Here is a 19,825-nt window from a genome sequence, read left to right on the forward strand (position 1 = left end):
TAGGGGAGGATGGGGGGATGATGTCCATAAGATCTTATTATGACTGGGCAGGGTGGAGAGTCAATGAGAGGTTTTTGATGGTTGATTCGTTGAGAATCTGTGTATCTTATACAGAGTACAAGGAAGATTGGGCTAGATAGACCCACATGGGTGCATGTGTGTGAAACTCTCCCAATCCCCCTGTGGCTGGTGTAACCTGCTCTCTGTAGTGCAGCAGGGTGTTTAGGCAGGCTAGTGTGAGGGAAGAGAGGTGGGTTCATTCCTCACCCCTTTATTGGGTGACTTGTGTCTGCAGGGCACTAAGAGGAAACAGTCTGTGCTCTCCTGAGTGCAGGGTCCATGAGGGACACAGAGGAGACAGGATCCTTGTGCCTTCTGTACTCTCCGTGTAAAATACTTCACTATATTTTCCCCTGAATTCTGATTTGTTACAATGCTATCACTGAACACCAGTGCAAATAAAGATAAAATACTTCTCAAGGTATAAAGGGGACAGCTGATTTACACAAAGACCAGCCAGTGCACTTCCTGATCATTCTTGAGTAATGCACAGTCACCTCTAGCAAATGCTGGAGAGCTCTGCATTAAATAAAGAACCCCCAGGTAAGCAAAATTTATGGAAACTTAACCTCGTCATCCATCCATTCCAGAGACCATCCGCAAACCTTTTTCTGAATGAAAAGGAACTGACAGTTAGAGGCGAACAGACAGTGTTCGTTTCACCTCTGCGTCCACTAATAACTCTAAAAGGAAAGAGATTTGAAAAGCTGATGGACAGCGCTCAAATAACATAGCTGATGTCATATAAGGCCTTAGGAGAGAGAGGCATCTTTGAAGAACAAGGCGCAGGTTTCTATACAGTGTTATAACAGCAAGTACTGCACAGTACCGTTCATTCCCGTATAATGCTGTGAATCTCGTTTGAAACGGTAGTTGATATTCACAGCTGACACTGAGGCTGCTTCTTCTCTCTTTTCTTTTGAAAGCTGCTCCTCCAATTTTTCATGCAACGTCTTGTTTGTCTCTATGCTTCTTTCAAGCTGCACTCGCAAACTCTGTATTTCAGTCAATAGTTCATGTAAATCAAGTGGATTATTTTGATCTTTTCGGAATTCTTCATGTCCAGGATCCAAGATGTCTTTAAAAGAAACACTTAATATCGTTAACAATTAAAATAATGTTAGACATTATCAAAATGCTTAGCAAGTAAATTATAGCCAGCTTTATTCTCAATCTTAAGAATTAACTACAAACAGCGTTAAGATAATGGTTTGACCAAAAAAAAGGAAATCTTAATTGCTTCTACCCTCAAACAATTTAATAAGAGCTGAAAATTATTTTTCATTTCGTCAATGAAAGCTAATACGTCGCACGCCAAAAGCAAGATGATGACTAATAAGAGACTAGAATGGAAAGGATTTATAAAATCTGAAGTGCATTAATGCACAGTCAGGGGGAAGAAAAAAAAGGAATGGGTAATCTTGGCATGAAGAGAAGGGATGGAGTACCACTGACAAAGGGAATTGTGATCACCTGGCAACTAGAGGAACCAATCTGAAACTGACAAACTCTCAGGGCACTGTTCTTCCCTTTCATAGCAGGGGCAAAGCACAAAAAGGGCTTCCTGAGGTCCTGCACCCTAAGATCCAAAAAGGTTCTCCACTCATCAGGAAGGGGTTTGCAGCTGCATGAGGAGGAAGTTTGCTGTGATCCTCTAATTATGTGGATGTTGCAAGTTCTGCAGAGAAATTTAGTTCTATCCTTGAGATTTCTCCCTTTGTCCCTTTGCAACTGGGTTCTTCTGCTGCAGCTGGGCACTAAACCAAACTATAAAGGGGATTCAAGTTAACATAGCAAGGAACAGCATTAATTTCTGCAAAGATTTCCGTTGGATTTTGCAGAAACCGTGCCACGAAAATGAGGGCTGTTCCGTACCTCCACCAATGTGATGTTCATTCAGAAGGGTTTCTGCCCCCTTGCTCCTGGAAGGTGGAAGAAGCAGTCAGGTAGGTTTCATTCCCTTCCCCTACAGCTTTAATAACCACAAGTGGGCAGGGGTTCAATTTTACATACCATTCAAACAATAGTATCTCCAGCAGCACGCTATCCCTGACACAATGTAGGAGATGTTCTCTTAATACTGACTCTGAGGGAAGAGGGCCACTTGCTAATAAGGCTTTGTCTACACTGCCAATTGAATGACAAAACGACAAAAGTTTCGTCGTTCGCAGGTGCTTAAAAAAGCTCCCCCCAACCCCAAAAGACAAAAGTTTTGCACGGGAAGCAGCAGTGTAAATGGCTCGGTGTCAGCAGGGGCGTTCTCCTGTCGACATCGCGAACCCCGCTCATAGGGGGTGGAAGTATTTTGTCAGAAAAAGTGCCGACAAACAGCGTTTACCCTGCCTGACTTTTAGCCACATGGCCGCGTAGCTAAAAGCTGTGTAGTGTAGACAAAGCCTAAACTATCAGCAGGAGCTGACTGAGGAGATAGCTGAGCCATTAGCGATTATCTTGGAGAAGTCATGGAAGACGGGAGAGATTCCAGAAGACTGGAAAAGGGCAAATATAGTGCTCATCTATAAAGAGGAAAATAAAGACAACCCAGGAAATTACAGACCAGTCATCTTAACTTCTGTACCTGGAAAGATAATGGAACAAATAATTAAGCAATCAATTTGCAAACATCTAGAAGATAATAAGGTGATAAGTAAAAGTCCGCATGGATTTGTCAAAAACAATTGTGTCAAACCAACCTGATAGCTTTCTTTGACAGGGTTACAAGCCTTTGGATAGGGGGAAAGCGGTAGATGTGGTATATCTTGACTTTAATAAAGCTTTTGATACTGTCTCGCATGACCCTCTCATAAACAAACTAGGAAATGTAACCTAGATGGAGCTACTATAAAGTGGGTGCAAAACTGGTTGGAAAACCATTCCCAGAGAGTAGTTATCAGTGGTCCACAGTCATGCTGGAAGGGCAAAACGAATGGGGTCCTGCAGGGATCAGTTCTGGGTCCAGTTCTGCTCAATATCTTCAACAATGATTTAGATAATGGCAAACAAAGTACACTTATAAAGTCCGTGGACGATACCAAGCTGGGAGGGGTTGCAAGTGGTTTGGAGGATAGGATTAAAATGATCTGGACAAACTGGAGAAATGGTCTGAAGTAAATAGGATAAAATTCAATAAGAACAAATGCAAAGTACTCCGCTTAGGAAGGAACAATCAGTTGCACACATACAAAATGGGAAATGACTGCCTAGGAAGGAGTACTGCAGAAAGGGATCTGGGGGTCATAGCAGACACAAGCTAAATATGAGTCAACAGTGTAATGCTGTTGCAAAAAAAGCGAACATAATTCTGGGATGTATTAGCAGGAGAGTTGTAAGAAAGACACGAAAAGTAATTCTTCTGCTCTACTCCGCTCTGATTAGGCCTCAGCTAGAGTATTGTGTCCAGTTCTGGGTGCCACATTTCAAGAAGGATGTAGACAAATTGGAGAGAGTCCAGAAAAGAGCAACAAAAACGATTAAATGTCTAGAAAACATGACCTGTGAGGGAAGATTGAAAAAACTGGGTTTGTTTAGTCTGGAAAAGAGAAGACTGAGAGGGGATATGATAACAGTTTTCACGTATGTAAAAGATTGAAAAATTGTTTTTCTTAACCTCTGAGGATAGGACAAGAAGCAATGGGCTTAAATTGCAGCAAGGGCGGTTTAGGTTGGACATTAGGAAAAACTTCCTAACTGTCAGGGTGGTTCATAAACAAATTGCCTAGGGAGGTTGAGGAATCTCCATCATTGGAGATTTTTAAGAGCAGGTTAGACAAACACCTGTCAGGAATGGTCAAGATAATTAGTCTGCCCACAAATGCAGGGGACTGGACTAGATGACCTCTCAAGGGCCCTTCCAGGTCTATGATTCTACTTTCTGTAGCAGCAATGGAAATTTAAGTAAAACCAAAGAAATACTGAATCAGCACAACTCCTGTCTTGTGTAATCGGACAAGATCACAGCCAGAGCTGGTATGGCTGCAATAACAAAGCAGAGACATGACAGTGCATTTTATACCTGTTCTCCTTCTCCTTGCTTCGTCCAACTTTTCATACACCTTTAGCTCAACTCGGAGTGACTGCAGTAATTTGTCATTCTCAGACAGCTGATGTTGCTTTACATTCATTTCTGTCTGCCACCTGTTAAGTTCCAATGTACTCATAAGTCAGAGGTGAACTTTGCTTATTCATTTCTTTAAAATCTAAAATTCCCCGCCCCTCTAATTTTCTCCCCGCTCCTTGAATGTAATTATGCAGCTCTCAGTAACGGCCACTGCTAAACACATGCATGACACACAGTGTTCATTTGGAGGAGAAAATAGTCAAATAGAGACAGGATCAATACCTGTTTAATTCATTACGACTGCTGTAAATCTCGTGAGTCAAATGTCTATTTTCATCCTCCTTTTTGCCAATTTGTTTTTGCAACTTTTCATTTTCTTTCTTGAAGCATTCATAATCCTTGTGAAGATGTTCAATGATTGCATTCTTCTTAGAGAGGGATTCTCTTAACTTTTCATTTTCCTTTTGTTTATCTGCAATAAGAAAAAATACAAGTTGGTTGCAATTCCCACAATGTACTCAAACAACACTACTCCACAAATTCAACTCGTTAAGCATTGGCAGAGTAATAATAGAAATAAGATGCTCTTGTGAGTTTTATGATTTTAGTACTCCAGTTTTCTAATGCATTTTTGGTAGATAAATGTGCCTGAATGGAGTGTAGAGTTTAACCCCTAGAACACTCATGGCCCAATTTTATGAGAGGCTGAGCACTACCTTACACTTGTCGACACCCTCCATCTGACAAAATCAGCAGGAAAAGGGCTGCTCAGTTACTTGCAGGATTAGCCTCCAACGGGGAGCGTATTCATCTTGAGTGCTCTTACTGAGTAGTAAACTTGTCTTCTGTTGAAGGGGAGAAGGTATGAGTAAGGCCTCTCCTACCTTTCTCGCTGTCCCACAATGAACCCTCCATCCCCTCCACTGAATGTTGAAATGCTCTTTCCCAACACTATCCGCATGCATGCCATCAGAACCTTGCCAGTTTTCCCCTGCCTATGACATGACCAGCCTCCCCCACACTGGCTTCTTAACTGAGAACTGTCAGTAGGGGCAGTTGGTCATGTTAGGAAGCTAGTGCTGGTAAGGAGCGAGGAAGTTCCCAGCAGGAGGTCAAGCAGGGAGAAATCATTCCACCTGCCAGCCATTAGAAATCCTCCCTTCTCAACAGAGCAACCTAGCTGAAAGTCTATGAAAATGGAAGTTCCCAAGGGCTTTTAAATGCATGGGTCCCAATCCTCTTACCCCATGATTTAAATACCTTCCATTGACTTCATTGACAGTTACATTCTGCAGCAGGACACCAAGACCTCTGGGAAGTAGCTAGGGTGCAAAGGGTTAATATCACTGGAATCTACTATTCTAGTTTTATATTAAAATACTGGTATAATTCTAGATCCCAGACCTTTGCACAGAGCTATAAGCCAACTATGAATATATGCTAGCAAAACAACAGGGTGAAATAAAATACTGGAATTGGAAAAGGGGTCATTTTCAGCATGGTCGGTGGGGATTCAGCCACATGATTCCCATTCATATTCACATGTATTGTGACTAAATCCTTTTGCTTTGCATTGGAAATAGAGTGCCTTGGTTCAGAAAAATCAACAGGAGGTGCCCATATGGCTTCATCTAACACCACAGGAGTAGAGATAAGGCTGAGACTGGACAGATACTAGGGACCAAAAAACTCTGCAGCAGGAGGTATTTATTCTCAAGATAAAAAGGGGAAGATGCCCACAAACCCGGGGGGAAATTGACTCAGTACTAAAAATAAAAGGCAACAATGCTTTGCTGTGATGGTCATTACTTAGGGCCTGTCTACACTTACAGCACTGCAGGGATGCAGCTGCCCTGGTTCAGATGCGCCGCTGTAGCACTTAGTGAAGATGCTACCTATGCTTCTCCCGTCAACATAGCGCTGTCTACACCGGAGTTCAGTCGGTATAACTGCGTCGCTCAGGGGTCTGGATTTTCCACACGCCTGAGCGACATAGTTAAATCAACATAAACGTTTGTCGTGTAGACCAGGGCTTAGACATAATTCTTACAAAACCTAAGCCCTGACTTTAGAAACATATTGTCAAACAAAGCAACACTAGCTTATGCAGTATGAAAGTGTCATAAATATAAAGGGAAGGGTAAACCCCTTTAAAATCCCTCCTGGCCAGAGGAAAAATCCTCTCACCTGTAAAGGGTTAAGAAGCTAAAGGTAACCTCGCTGGCACCTGACCAAAATGACCAATGAGGAGACAAGATACTTTCAAAAGCTGGGAGGAGGGAGAGAAACAAAGGGTCTGTGTCTGTCTATATGCTGCTTTTGCCGGGGATAGACCAGGAATGGAGTCTTAGAACTTTTAGTAAGTAATCTAGCTAGGTATGCGTTAGATTATGATTTCTTTAAATGACTGAGAAAAGAACTGTGCTGAATAGAATGACTATTTCTGTCTGTGTGTCTTTTTTGTAACTTAAGGTTTTGCCTAGAGGGATTCTCTATGTTTTCAATCTAATTACCCTGTAAGGTATCTACCATCCTGATTTTACAGGGGTGGTTCCTTTACTTCTATTTACATCTATTTCTATTAAAAGTCTTCTTGTAAGAAAACTGAATGCTTTTTCATTGTTCTCAGATCCAAGGGTTTGGGTCTGTGGACACCTATGCAAATTGGTGAGGATTTTTACCAAACCTTTCCCAGGAAGTGGGGTGCAAGGGTTGGGAGGATTTTGGGGGGAAAGACATGTCCAAACTACGTTTCCCAGTAAACCCAGTTAGAGTTTGGTGGTGGCAGTGGATATTCCAAGGACAAAGGATAAAATTAATTTGTACCTTGGGGAAGTTTTAACCTAAGCTGGCAAAAGTAAGCTTAGGAGGTTTTCATGCAGGTCCCCACATCTCTACCCTAGAGTTCAGAGTGCGGGAGGAACCTTGACAGAAAGATAAACCTTGAATAAACTGCTAAAGACCAAGTGATTCTAGATCAGAAAACATGAAACTGGGGGAGAGTTCATGTGCTTCTTTTATGCAAACGGTCCATATACCACTCTGCATACACAGAAAGGCATCTGACCCAAGGATTAGCTTTACATGCTTTAAAGAGTTTCTTGTTAAGGGAGCTGAATTAATTTTACTTTGTTGCTTAGAGCACATGTGGAGCTGAGGAGAGTTGAGAGCCAAGCTCAGAAGGTGCAAAGGGAAACTGATTATTCAAAAATAATGGAACTGAGGTAAAGTGCTTGCAGAGGGAAACTGACTAGAACTAACCAGTTTTCCCTCTGCATCAGGCTCTAGAACCTTAAGAGAAATTAGTCTATTTCCCTTTGCAGCCAGCTCTGCCTGAAAGGAGCTCCATTCAGAATGAAACTGAATAATTTTAGCCAATTTCCTTTGGCAAGATCTTTAAACACAGAGCTTGGGAAAGTGGGCAACAACAAAATGGGGTGGAAGGAGAGAAAATAGCAGAAAGGAAAAGAGGAATGTACACACATGCAAAAAAGAGGGAGAGAGGAAATGAAAGAGGACACAAAAACAGATAATGCTATGGGCAGAGAGAGAAGCAGCACAATACTGGTAGAGTGCTGCTATTCCAACTCCTCCATGCCTATGATCCAGCGTTTGAATACAAAGGCTGGTCATGCAATTTCACGAGTGGGGAGAGCTGTGGAGGCAATTTAATGAAAGAAAAGTAAATACTTTGTTGTTTTCTGATTGGAATAAAAATGCATGGTGCTTTCCAAATTGCAAGCTGCTCCTTTAAAGCAGAGTTTCATATTTTACCTCTAGATCCTTTTGCAAGCATTACATTCAGAACTTGATTTTGCTTCCTCAGGAAATGAATTTCAGAAGTCAGGGAATTATGTTGCTCTGAGCCATGGATAAAAATGTTTGAAGAACCTATAAATATATACATAAAAATGATTTATGAGTCATCTCTAGGTCAGTAAAGATTAAACTTTCCAGACAAGAACAATTTAAACAAAGCAGAAAAACATGTTATGAAAGATATTTATCCACTATATATTTTGAAGGTTATCATTGCTGCAGACTGAAAGGCAATTCAGGTAAACTCTAAGTAAACCAAAGCTCTGCATCCTAAGTACCATCAATCATTGTGCTAACGTTACCAAAACTGCTAAATTATCTCGGGAAGATTTGGTACGCAACCATCTTTGGGCACCAGCCAAAAAACGTAGTGCGTCAAATTGCAAGAAGTCCTGTGAGACCATCACACACTTTTAAATTGAAGAGTATTGTACTGAAATTTAACATGTGATCAATTCCAGTACATCTCCTTTGTTCAAACTGTATTACATTTAGCCATACCACCTCGGCTGAGAGCCATTCAGCTTTCACAAGCTAAGCAGAGTGTGACTGGATTAGAATTGGCATGGGAGTCCCTCAAGGAAAACCTGGGGTGGTGCAGGGAAGTAGTGGAAGCAGAAGTGTCATCAATACCAAGTTAATGCTGAATCATTGACCCAACACAGTGCTAAAGGAATGTGCTGCTGGAGTTGCTGTCCTTTGCCTATGATTAAGAACTGAGATTCTTCCTGGCCACTTGTAGTCACTAAAAATCCAATGGCATTTGAACGAGCAAAGGAATTAACTCTGGTGTCCTGGACAAGCCTGGGGAATCATTCTACCTCCCTAAATGCCACGTGCAGTTTGAACTGGATATAACATTATTCATGTGCCCTACAATGCTGTGCCATGTTCCACTCCCGGGGTGGCTACATTTCAATGAGGAATGAAGCTATAGTCCTGTGTAAAACGCGTACATCTGTTTAGACTTGCAAAGTTCTTCAGGATCCACTAGGATTAATAGTGCTATTTAAAATATATTTTTATTGAATGGTTGACCCAAACGCTACTGCTTTAGCAAAGATCAAGACAACTAAATGGGCGCCAACTGCTCAGTTGATAGACAAATAACCGTGTGGCAAAGAAATAGCTGAATGCAGACAGTGGATGCCTTTCAGCTACAGCAATTCAATCTGACGTGCTGTAGTTTCTCTGACTAACCTCATTTTACTGCAATCCCAACTGAAGCTCTTAGCCACTACCTAACTGGGATGCAGTGTGCCATGAGACACGCTTCTTGTCGTTACTGAAAGATTCAAAGGCTCTAGGAGCCTGGCACTAATGGCACTTTACTATCTATATATTAGAATTAAGGTAGCTATGTGAACTCAAAAGATTTTTGCCTTTCAGATTTTAACAAAGCAATTCAACTTGAAGTGTCTGAACTTGATGATCTCATCTTGATCTCAATTTAATTTATTGCATGTCACCCAGCTCTCATGTTAATTGACAAGTTACAGTGAAAGGCTCTAGACTCTATTAGGTCTCTTACCCAATAAAGGGGAAATGTAGCCCCAATAGTAATAAGGCCACGATCCTGCAATTAGACCCACTAGCACAGAATTCTGCACCTGTGCAGAGCCCCTCTAACTTCAGTGGGGCTCTGCACAGGTCAGGTGTCTGGGTCCAGCTAGTAGATGTGAGTGTAAGATCAGGGCCTGTGACTGCAGTTATGCTGAGGAGTTTTGGTTAAGTCATGTATCGCAACAGTGAACACAAAAAGGTTTGTGGACCTTATAGGTTTCCAAGGGAAGACTGACTGAGAGATGGGCACCATAGAAAATAGCAGCAAAGATAAATAAACATTCCCCCCCCCACAGACAAAAAGTACTCTGAAGTTGCAATTGAAGCATGAGTGTACATATCAGTAACATGAGGATAAAAAGCCTTACTGTTTTTACTATATTTAAAAATGCCGAAACAAGCATTAGAAACCTAGAAAATTCAGAATTAACCGTTAAATGTTTTTAAAGTCTAGCATTTGAAATGATGGAAATATTTTAGTCCTGATTTTAGTGAAAATTTCAGCTCAACTCTGGTTGACTATGGAGTCTTTCCACCACCTCCATGATTCATAAGGTGCTACAAACCCAGAGGCTTCCGAGTACTTAAGACAAAGTAAATATTACAAATAAAATGGCAACATGGCAAAACATGGCATACGTATGTACAAATATAAAATGTTTATTAGACAGACTAAAGTAATTCTTTGGTATTAGAGTCTAGTGAATAAACAACTCGATATAAAATGAATTTAACAGGTTGCCTATCATTTAAGTATATGTTTTATCTTGTTTGTTTTTTAAGGAAAACAAAATAAAGATATTAAATAAAAACATGTTTTAAACCATCTGTTTTAAAAAATACATCTCCCCAAGGCCTAAAACTAGTTCATGTTCAGCCACGAGTTTATTTTAATAGCCAAATTCAAAATTAACACACAAAACAGTGTAAAAATCTTGAGCAACGTGGCAATCATTATTATCTGAAGACAGAACACACATCTCTATACCCAAAACACATCTTTAAAGCAATAGGAAATGCTGAGAGAATAATGTAGAAAAGAGGGGCTTGTTGTAATAAATAGCTACTACTTTTCCCATTCCTCTCCAAATTTTCCCTCTATGCATTGGTAAATCTACTAAAGTAGTAAGGAGACAGATGGAAGGCATAAGACAGACAGTTTATAAAGAAAATATACTTTCACTGAATGAATGGATGCCCTTTCCAGCATCTTTATGAAGCTGTAAAACAGTTGGAACTGTTTCAGTGTGGTTATTTCATGAGAACAGTATGGCTTTCCAGCAGCATAAATACTTCATGAATGAAATGGGTGCCTTTTATACACCTTTCCATCAGTGTAAATTATTCTTGAAAGCAAACTGCCATTTGTAGGTAGTATCCATTTAAATAACAACAGAAATGGATTATGGGGATGATGTAAATGTAATTAATCTAATACTAGTATTCGTGAAACTGAGTACGAGGAAAGCATGCATGTACTTGTTGCCTGCTTCTGATATAAGTAATATTGCAGATTAATACATTGCTCTAGGGGGAAAGTGTGGGGAAGGAGAATCAGAACAAAGCTATGTGTAGAAAAATATGCCTTACTATAAAAGCCTGCTTGGTTAAAGACTGGCTGATTCCTTGTGAAAAAACTTTAAAAATGAACAGTATGGTTTGCAAAGATGCTGAGCACTCTCAGCATCTGTTGACTTACATATTTTCATACACTAACATTAGAGAGATCTGAATAAAAACTGACTTTTTAAAAAGTCCATCCGTTTCTGCTGCGTATTCCTCAGTTAAAGTCATAATACTGTTTTGTTAGGAAAGACCTTCTCATTGCAAGCAATTCTAACAACAAGCTGCAGACAGTGGACCACGTTCTCCATTCCATAAAGGCCTGACTGTGCTGCTATGCAGCACACAGTGGCCTTAAAACATCCAGAGACTTCTGTGGAGAACGTCCCCATCATGTAGGGGACTCTCCACGGACAGAGAACTAGTAGTGGTTGTGCAGCCATACCCTACGCTAACCACTCCCAGCACCCCTAGTATAAAAGGGAGGAGAGGGAGAAAGATGAGCTCTACGATACTCAAACCTCAGGGAGAGTAAGAGACCCTTACGCCATCAGTGGCGGCAACCAGCATTTGAACAGGACTCCTCTTGCTCTAATTTACACCAGAACTGGCGAGCCCTAAAATTAGGTAGCTGCAACTAGCTCCCTGCCTCTGCCCCTGTCTGTGTTTGGATGCAGTGAAGACTCAGAGCAGGTAACTCCAGAAGACTATAAGGAGAAGGCATGCGAAACACAAAGAAGTCTGGTTTTATTCACGTCAACCATAAAAAACAGAAGACAAATCCAGAAAATCTACGTTTTTACCTGACAACAGCGCTGTCTAAAAGCGCTTTTCAGCTCCCAGGATGAAATTCACCCAAGGTCTAGAGAGCTAGCACAAAGCCTTCCACAGCATTTAAACCCTGTTTTGGGAGAGTGTGTGAAGCTGTGGGTGGAACAGCCATACGGGATGCTTGTACACTATAGAAGGGATCTCTGGATTGGATACCTCATGCAATGGAGGAAGTCAAAGACAAGGGTCATGGGATCCATATTTATGGAAATAAACAAGCAGTGTGGTGGGGCTGCAGCTGCTAATCTAGTTCACTGTGGAGTAGTGCCAATGGGGTGGTTGCATGGCACGCATATTGTACCCTCGCTTTGGGTTTTACCCCTCAATCCACCCACACTCCTCCAGCAGAGTTCAATCACTCGGGCTTTAAGCAAAAGTGTATTTCACTCATGATAAAATAAGGTCTTACCTTGATTTAGTTCTATATCTGTTACTTGTCGTTCAAGCTGCAGCCTCAATCTCTCATTAGTTTTAATGGAGTCTTCTAAACGTTGTCTCAGAGATCGAATTTCTTGAAGATGCTCCATTAATAACTCTAAATAAATCAAGAGTTCTCTTTTCATTTTGATTAAATGATATTATTTTACAATGGGTACAGTACATAGAGCAGTGTGTGTGATGTGGTAAAAGAGCTAGAAAATCTTTTACAAAAATCAGTGAGAAAGGCTAAATGAATGGTATTCACAATGGGCCTTTTCGATAACTTACATGGTCTTACTGAATACTGTATTTTGTGATTTAGATTTCAACATTCCTTTCATGAACTCCTTATTCTATGTTCTCAAATAATCATAGGTGCTAGTTTTAATCTTTTCTAAACGTCTATTTAAAAATAGTGTGTGATTACACAATTTTCTAGTTAAACTGTTCTATTTATTTGGTAATGAATCTTAAGTTTACAATACAACTTCATTTCTAGACTTAGTATACTAATTGTATATGATTTCCCATAACAGGATGATCACTAGAGTAACTCACGTATAAAATAAGTCATTGACATACACTATGTTTTATAGACTCCATGCCTTAACAAATAAGTCTATTCTATCTAGTTTCAGTACAGTACCTTTTCCTTTTTGCTTTGCCATTCGACAATTCCTCTTCCTTTGCTGTATGTTTCAGCAATAATCAGGAACGTATTGTTCTAATTGTGACTATCTTGTTTGTCAGTTTATCCATGTCATCTACTGCTGGTTTATTTTGAAAAAAGTTTCCTGAACACCGCACTCTATTTCAGCAGTTAAACTTCCATCTCTGTCTACAGCAAACTACTTTAACAATCGGTTGCACTTACTGAAATTATCCAGGTCGAACATGACACCACTTATTAATTATGCAGCACTTACAATTCTCAAGGAAACACAAGACTGGGTTTTATAAAATTAGAAAATCTGTCTTTTTTTTTTTTTTTAATTTAATAATCTCTTGACAATGTCTGTTTTCCCTCATGACTTGTCTATTTAAGGACCATCTAGAGTACTGTACAAGATGACAGTTCAAAACAACAAAGGCACGAAATATCATAGCTAACTTCATTTCAAAGAGAAGATAGCTTCTTGGTACGCATGATTGTCATCTTGGTACGCATGATTACTGAAATTACAATGATTATGCAAGATACTGGAAAGATGAAACAGATATACATTCCACATTATTTCTTAATTAGTTCCCTTATGAATTTATTTATTTATTTAATTTTCCCCAATATATAGTAAATCTTCAGTAGGGAAAAAATTACCTGGGGGAAACTTGTTTGGCACAAGTGCCAGTTTGTCATGTTCTTCCTCCACTAGGTCTTGTTGATGTTCAGGTGATCCAATAGATGACTTTTCTGACATTTCAAAGTCAGACAAGATATGAAAAGCAGATGGTATAGGTGACTCATCCTTAAGTTGCTGGTACATTGTGGTGGTCTTCTCATTATCCCTTGTGTGTCAAGCAAAATATTTTTAAATGTACAATGATAATTATTGCTTTAGAAGCACAATGAATAGAGAGAGATTGGTGTCAAATTCACAGGATACATGTATAGTAGCAGATTTTTAAAGATACATAGTGATATACCTCCACATATCAGAGATAAGAATCTAGGGTGAAATCCAGGCCCTACTGAAGTCAATGGGAGTTTTGTCCCCAATGGACTTCAGTGGAGCCAGGATCTCACCCTTAAAGTTCATTTTCCACAACTGATCTATTTTAAGTGCCTTTAGTGGCAAGGGGACTTGCAGCTAACTTAAGGCAGTTGAGGATTGCTCCAGCACAAAATAATCCTGGGCTGACATAAAACCAATTTAGGTAACGTCACAGCACCTGCTCTCCGCACCTCTAGTGTAAGGATGTTTTGAGAATGAAGTCGAAGAGCAATGCATTTTGGTAATAAGAACTTAAGAACGGCCATGGTGAGTCAGACCAATGATCCATCTAGCCCAGTATCCTGCATTCTGACAGTGGCAGGCACCAGAAGCTTCAGAGAAAATGAATAGAACTGGGCAATTAATTGAATGATCCATCCCCAGTCGTCCACTCCCAGCTTTAGGGCAAGGGTCAGCAACCTTCGGCACGTGGCCCGTCAGGGTAATCTGCCGGCGGGCAGCAAGAGATTTTGCTTACATTGACCGTCCACAGGCACGGCCCCCCGCAGCTCCCAGTGGCCGCAGTTCGCAGTTCCCAACCAATGGAAGCTGCGGGAAGCGGTGGCCAGCACGCCCCCTGTGGCCCATGCTGCACGGGGTTGCGTCCCTCACCATCTTGCCTAATAGCCACTGATGGGCCTATCCTTCATGAACTTATCTAATTCTCTTTTAAACACATTTATACTTTTAGCCCTCACAACGTCCCAAGGCAACAAGTTCCTTAGCTAGTCCCTACAGTTCAGTCCCAGGGTGAGGGGAAGCAGAAAGATAACTTAAAGACACCTTTGCCAACCCTCTTCTCTCAGTTGTGCTGAGCATTCAGCCTAAATACTTATGCTAATATGTCCTAGTATGTTATTCTAATTTTATTTATACTAGTAAAAGTAACAGAGTCTTAGTAACCTGACACCTCACTTTAGTGGCTCTGCTGTTAAACCTTTGCTGAAAAGCAAGGAGAGACGGCTTGTTTTCTATGAATATTTTATTAACAAAATGGATATTAATGGAACACAAGATGTATAAGCAACAGCCATCTCAAAGAGCAATAGAGTTGAAGTTGGGCTATAAAACATGTAGGCTTTTTATCGTTTAAATACACAACAAGTTTAATGCCAGTCTTCAATGATACTCTTACCTTTGTGCTAATTCATAAAGTTTGGCAACTTCTGCATCCAATGATTCTCCTGCACAATAAAAATATGTTTTTTAGAAGGAAGAAAAAAGTGTACTCAAAATAATACTAGTTATCTAATCTTTTTCTCTGCATTAACGTATTTGAATAACTTAAGTGCTAATTGAACAGTGACTTGGAAAGCACAAATAGATACCAGCCTAGGTAAGAAACACACACTTGTTCACAGTGCTAAGTCTCCATGTTATTAAGCACAACTGGCAGTCCTGGGTCAAGAAAGGCGCAGAACTTGAATTTCAGAGGTCTGTAGTGAAGGTCAGGATTGAAATGCACAGGCAGAAGGCTATTTATGCTACTGCTTTACAGTCAATTCTTAGTAAGCCGAATGTTCTTTATAATCCTATAGACCAGCGGTTCTCAAACTGTGGGCCAGGACCCCATTTTAATGGGGTTGCCAGGGCTGGCTTAGACTTGCTGGGGCTTGGGGTTGAAGCCCGAGCCCCACTGCCCCAGGCTGAAGCCGAAGCCTGAGGGACGAGGCTGACGCCTTTGGGCTTTGGCTTTAACCCCTTCCCCACCCAGGGCAGTGAGGCTCAGACTTTGGCTTTGGCTCCCCCACCCGGGGCAGTGGGAATCAGGCGGACTTAGGCTTCGGTCCCCCCTCCTGGGGTCGTGTAGTAATTTTTGTTGTCAGAAGGGGGTCACGGTGCAATGAAGTTTGAGAACCCCTGGTATAGACATTTTATTTTAATGTGTGGTTCAGTACAATACCATTGTGTTAGATGTATTGAACTGTCTCAGTTGTCAGTGACTTTTCATAGTATATAGGATACCATCTGCTGGTTGGGGCAGGGGTTTAAAACATTTTAATGCTTATGCAGTACAAAATCTCCTGATTTGTAATGCAAATATCCACTGAAATGACTGAATACACTCAATCTTTTGTTATATTGGTATGACACGCTAGTTACAGCATCTTTTTCACGTATACGGCCTCTTTAGTATGAGTCATCAAAGCTACAACATGCTGAAGCTATTTTTAAAGAAGGACAAGACAGGGACCATTGTTTGATTGCCTGCTGAATGTTTCAGAAGAAAGTCTTCTACGGGCAATTACATAAAGATGTTGGGGTCAGTGTCCCCATTTTAAAAGACTACCTCAAGTGTTTGCTTGAAGATAACTTTGCAGCTGACACCTGCAAAAATGCTGTCAGTTGACTGAGATATACTGGGAATGGCCTTCCTTGAGGAGCTAGGAGAAAGAGCTTTCTTGGTGGACTTTGCTCTCTTAGTATTGCTTTTTCTCTTTGCCATCACTTTGTCACTCAAACTTCCTCAGTAACAAAGAATGAAGATTATGATAATGGCTATGGCACACTGTTCCTTTGGGTGACAAATATCAATTCCAATGACTATTTTAGGGAACAGTATTGCATTTTAAATAGCTATGATTTAAGGTGTAAATCTGTCTTTTCTTCAGCATGCTGTTGCTATGCTTATGTCCCCAGGGACCCTTCTACAATAAGATTCTGGATCTCAACACACCTTCATGATTAAAATAGCCTACAAACATAAGGAACAATACACAAATGACTGACAGCTTCTGAGAGCTCTACTGCTTGGATGTTCCAGGCACCTGCTCTGCAGCCTAATGCCTTACTGCAGCCTGGGTGCATGGAGACTGAGACTAGACTGAGAGAGATCTCAGAGCACCCAAGAAATATCTCCCCGCAAAAGACAGACATTTTTCAGAAGGTGTATAAATGCTCATTCTTCATAGTATAATCCAACCTTCTAACTGATGACGGTTAGGGAGGGACTTCCTCTACTGTCAGGTCATTCCACAGTAGTCCACTAAAGGATTTCTTGCACCTTCTCAAAGCATCTGTACTGGCCACAGTCAGAGACTAGATGGCCCAGAGGTATGGCAATTCCTGTATTGCAATGGAAAAGCTCTACCTTATGTAATGCATTTTCCACATTTATAAATGACAGTCTGTGTTTATGATTTAATGTATGTATAGCCTTAAACAAAAAAGGCACATTTTTCAATTATATTCTAAAACCTCTGAACTTTCTATGGGCCCAATCCAACTCCCACTGAAGTCAATGGAAAGACTCCTATGAATACTTCAATGGGAGCTGATCAGACACATAGGCATGATTCAAAAGGCCTATAAGTCAAAAGTATTGCATTGACTTTTACTTGCATTAACCTCAATGGAAGCTGGACTGGGTCCTATATTAAAAGATCCTGGAGTCCATTTGTTGTTGAAACGGTCATTGGTTTTGCAGTACCATGTGGCTTTAGTCCAAGTAGTTTTGGTTGCTTGGTGTGTTTGTCTTGTGACACAGGAACAACTTGAGATGGAAGGATCCAATTGCAATGACAATTACAAAGTTAAAAATCAACCACTGCATGAGCACTAGAATTAAATCTGCCATGCAGTGGCAGGGACAGCAGCTGTCTGCGTGCCATTCTGACTGAAAGAACTGTAGCGGGAAGGTCCCACTGTGAGTGACATGACGACAAACATAAGAAAAACACACAGAAGTAGATATGCAAGGCAACAATAAAAATTCTTCAGATTTCAATAAAATATTTATGTACCATAGACAGACAACAGGCTGGGAAATATAACTACATACCATATAGAAACTTCTTTTCCAGCTTTTCAAAAAGTTGCACGCTTTGATTCAGCTGTTCACGGAAACCCTCAGCAACATAATAATCAACATCACTGGCTTGAAGCAGCTCCTCAAAAGCTTTAATAAGGCTGGTTAGATGTTGATGATAGGTAACACAGATGCTGTGGATCTCTTTAATTTGCTGGCGTTGAAAGGAGAGCTCTCGAGCTTGGGAATGAACTAATGAATCATATCTGTGAAAATGAAGTTATCTTTTAAAAGAATTTTTTGACCATAACTACCATTTAAAAAAAACTAAAATGAATTACAATTCTAGAACAGAATATCATGTAAATCCAATTTCTCTAAAAATGCCCTATAGCAACAGTGACAAAGATGTCTTGCCCTTACTACTAGGCAGACAACTATTCATGCAGACAACTTGCAGGTTATTATGCATTATGTAACTGCTTAATTTAGAAGATAGGCAGGAATTGAAATGATGAATTGGCTTGTAGGCCACCAAAATACCCAGTATTAACCTGATTCTTAGAATCTGACAAACAAGCGAGTCAGATGGCACCTGAAGGAGTTACAATGAAATAAATGGGAAAGAATGAGTAAAGAGGCTAAAAATATACATTTCTACAATGGTTGTCTGTGACGGGCCAAGGGAATCAGTTGGGGTCCACCTTCTTCTGAAACATTAAGTACTGTCGACTGCCAGAGGCAGGATTCTGGACTTTGTGGACTAATGGTTTCATCCAGTATGACAAATTCTAGGTTACTATCTCCTATGTTTATTACTACAGATGTGATCATGACAACCAACTTACTGCCTAAATTCTTGTACGTCAATAGGCAGGATATAAATTTCAGCTCAGAATAACTGATTTGATACTGCACTTGTGGATATAGATGTCCACTTTATATTGCAATTGTCCCTGTCATTGATATGCTTCTTTCTACAGAAGCATGCACCTTGGGGGAGGAAGGGACTGAAAAAGGAAAAAAACATGAACAAAATATGGGGCATAAACAAAAACTATGACAGTGTGGGTTGCTATAACATTTTATTTCTACTTGTTTAGGGAGAGATGTGTAACTCCTGTGTGGCACTCCCACTTGTGAGTCATGCAGTCATACCAAATCCATGGCAATAAAAACTTTATGCAGCCCATGCCATCCCTTAGATTACATAGTTAGATTCATATGTGTGAAGTGTATTTTCTAGGCATGCAAGTTCATATATTTTATGGAGCAGGTGGGTATTTTTCTAAGCTAACATTAAAGTGCCACATCAAGGGCTTGCAAGCATCATCAATCATGAATTATGGAGAAACCTAAAGGGTTGAAGATATTTCTGTGTTCCACCTGCTGCCATCAGGTATTCCCTAGGGGGAAGAGTGTCTTGTTGCTAAACCACAGGATTGGGTATAAGGAGATCCAGATTCTAGGATGGAGAGTGTCAGTCTGATTTGTGGATAAACTACTTAACTTCCCTTGCCTCAGTTTCTACATATGTAAAATGATGATACTTCCAAGCCTTAAAAGGAGGATCCACTGGTTTAAGAATTTCTGCTGTAAGGCTTCATTCATTAATTTCAATGTATAGTGCTTTCAGATACTTGAATGGAAGGCACTACTGATATAAGTGCAACATATTGTCATTGTAAGTGCTAGCATTACTATTGCATACATAAATGTAGACACACAGCTAAGAAGGTTCCCAGGAATTTGGCAGCCAACTGCCCATAGACTTGTTTCAGACTATTTCAGATCTGATGTAGAATGTCCTTACTCTTGCCACACAAATTAGAACGTGAGTGCTGCAAAATTCCAGGAGCATTGATTGTGGCTTATACTCATAGACTTTAAGGTCAGAAGGGACCATCATGATCATCTAGTCTGACCTCCTGCACACTGCAGGCCACAGAATTTCACACACACCCTCCTCTAATAGACCCATAACCTCTGGCTGAGTTACTGAAGTCCTCAAATCATAAGAGCATATGAAGAACATATGAAAATAAGAATGGC

The 19,825-nt window shown here is 40.5% G+C and overlaps 1 protein-coding gene across 7 annotated transcripts in view; it reads right to left on the bottom strand.

Annotated features, from left to right (window-relative positions):
* Nucleotides 1-19,825, bottom strand: part of CDK5RAP2 (CDK5 regulatory subunit associated protein 2) — a 106,385-nt gene that overhangs the window by 12,467 nt on the left and 74,093 nt on the right. For all 7 annotated transcript variants that reach the window (XM_077836195.1, XM_077836194.1, XM_077836192.1 and 4 more), the window contains 8 exons: nucleotides 17,807-18,039; nucleotides 15,161-15,209; nucleotides 13,632-13,819; nucleotides 12,303-12,428; nucleotides 7,892-8,008; nucleotides 4,400-4,589; nucleotides 4,073-4,194; nucleotides 890-1,138 (listed from right to left, as the gene is read on the bottom strand). In XM_077836195.1, coding sequence (XP_077692321.1) covers nucleotides 890-1,138; nucleotides 4,073-4,194; nucleotides 4,400-4,589; nucleotides 7,892-8,008; nucleotides 12,303-12,428; nucleotides 13,632-13,819; nucleotides 15,161-15,209; nucleotides 17,807-18,039 — 1,274 coding nt within the window. The remainder of the gene's footprint in view (nucleotides 1-889; nucleotides 1,139-4,072; nucleotides 4,195-4,399; nucleotides 4,590-7,891; nucleotides 8,009-12,302; nucleotides 12,429-13,631; nucleotides 13,820-15,160; nucleotides 15,210-17,806; nucleotides 18,040-19,825) is intronic.

The sequence above is a fragment of the Eretmochelys imbricata genome, chromosome 16, assembly GCF_965152235.1.
Source record: "Eretmochelys imbricata isolate rEreImb1 chromosome 16, rEreImb1.hap1, whole genome shotgun sequence".
Taxonomy (NCBI): domain Eukaryota; kingdom Metazoa; phylum Chordata; order Testudines; family Cheloniidae; genus Eretmochelys; species Eretmochelys imbricata.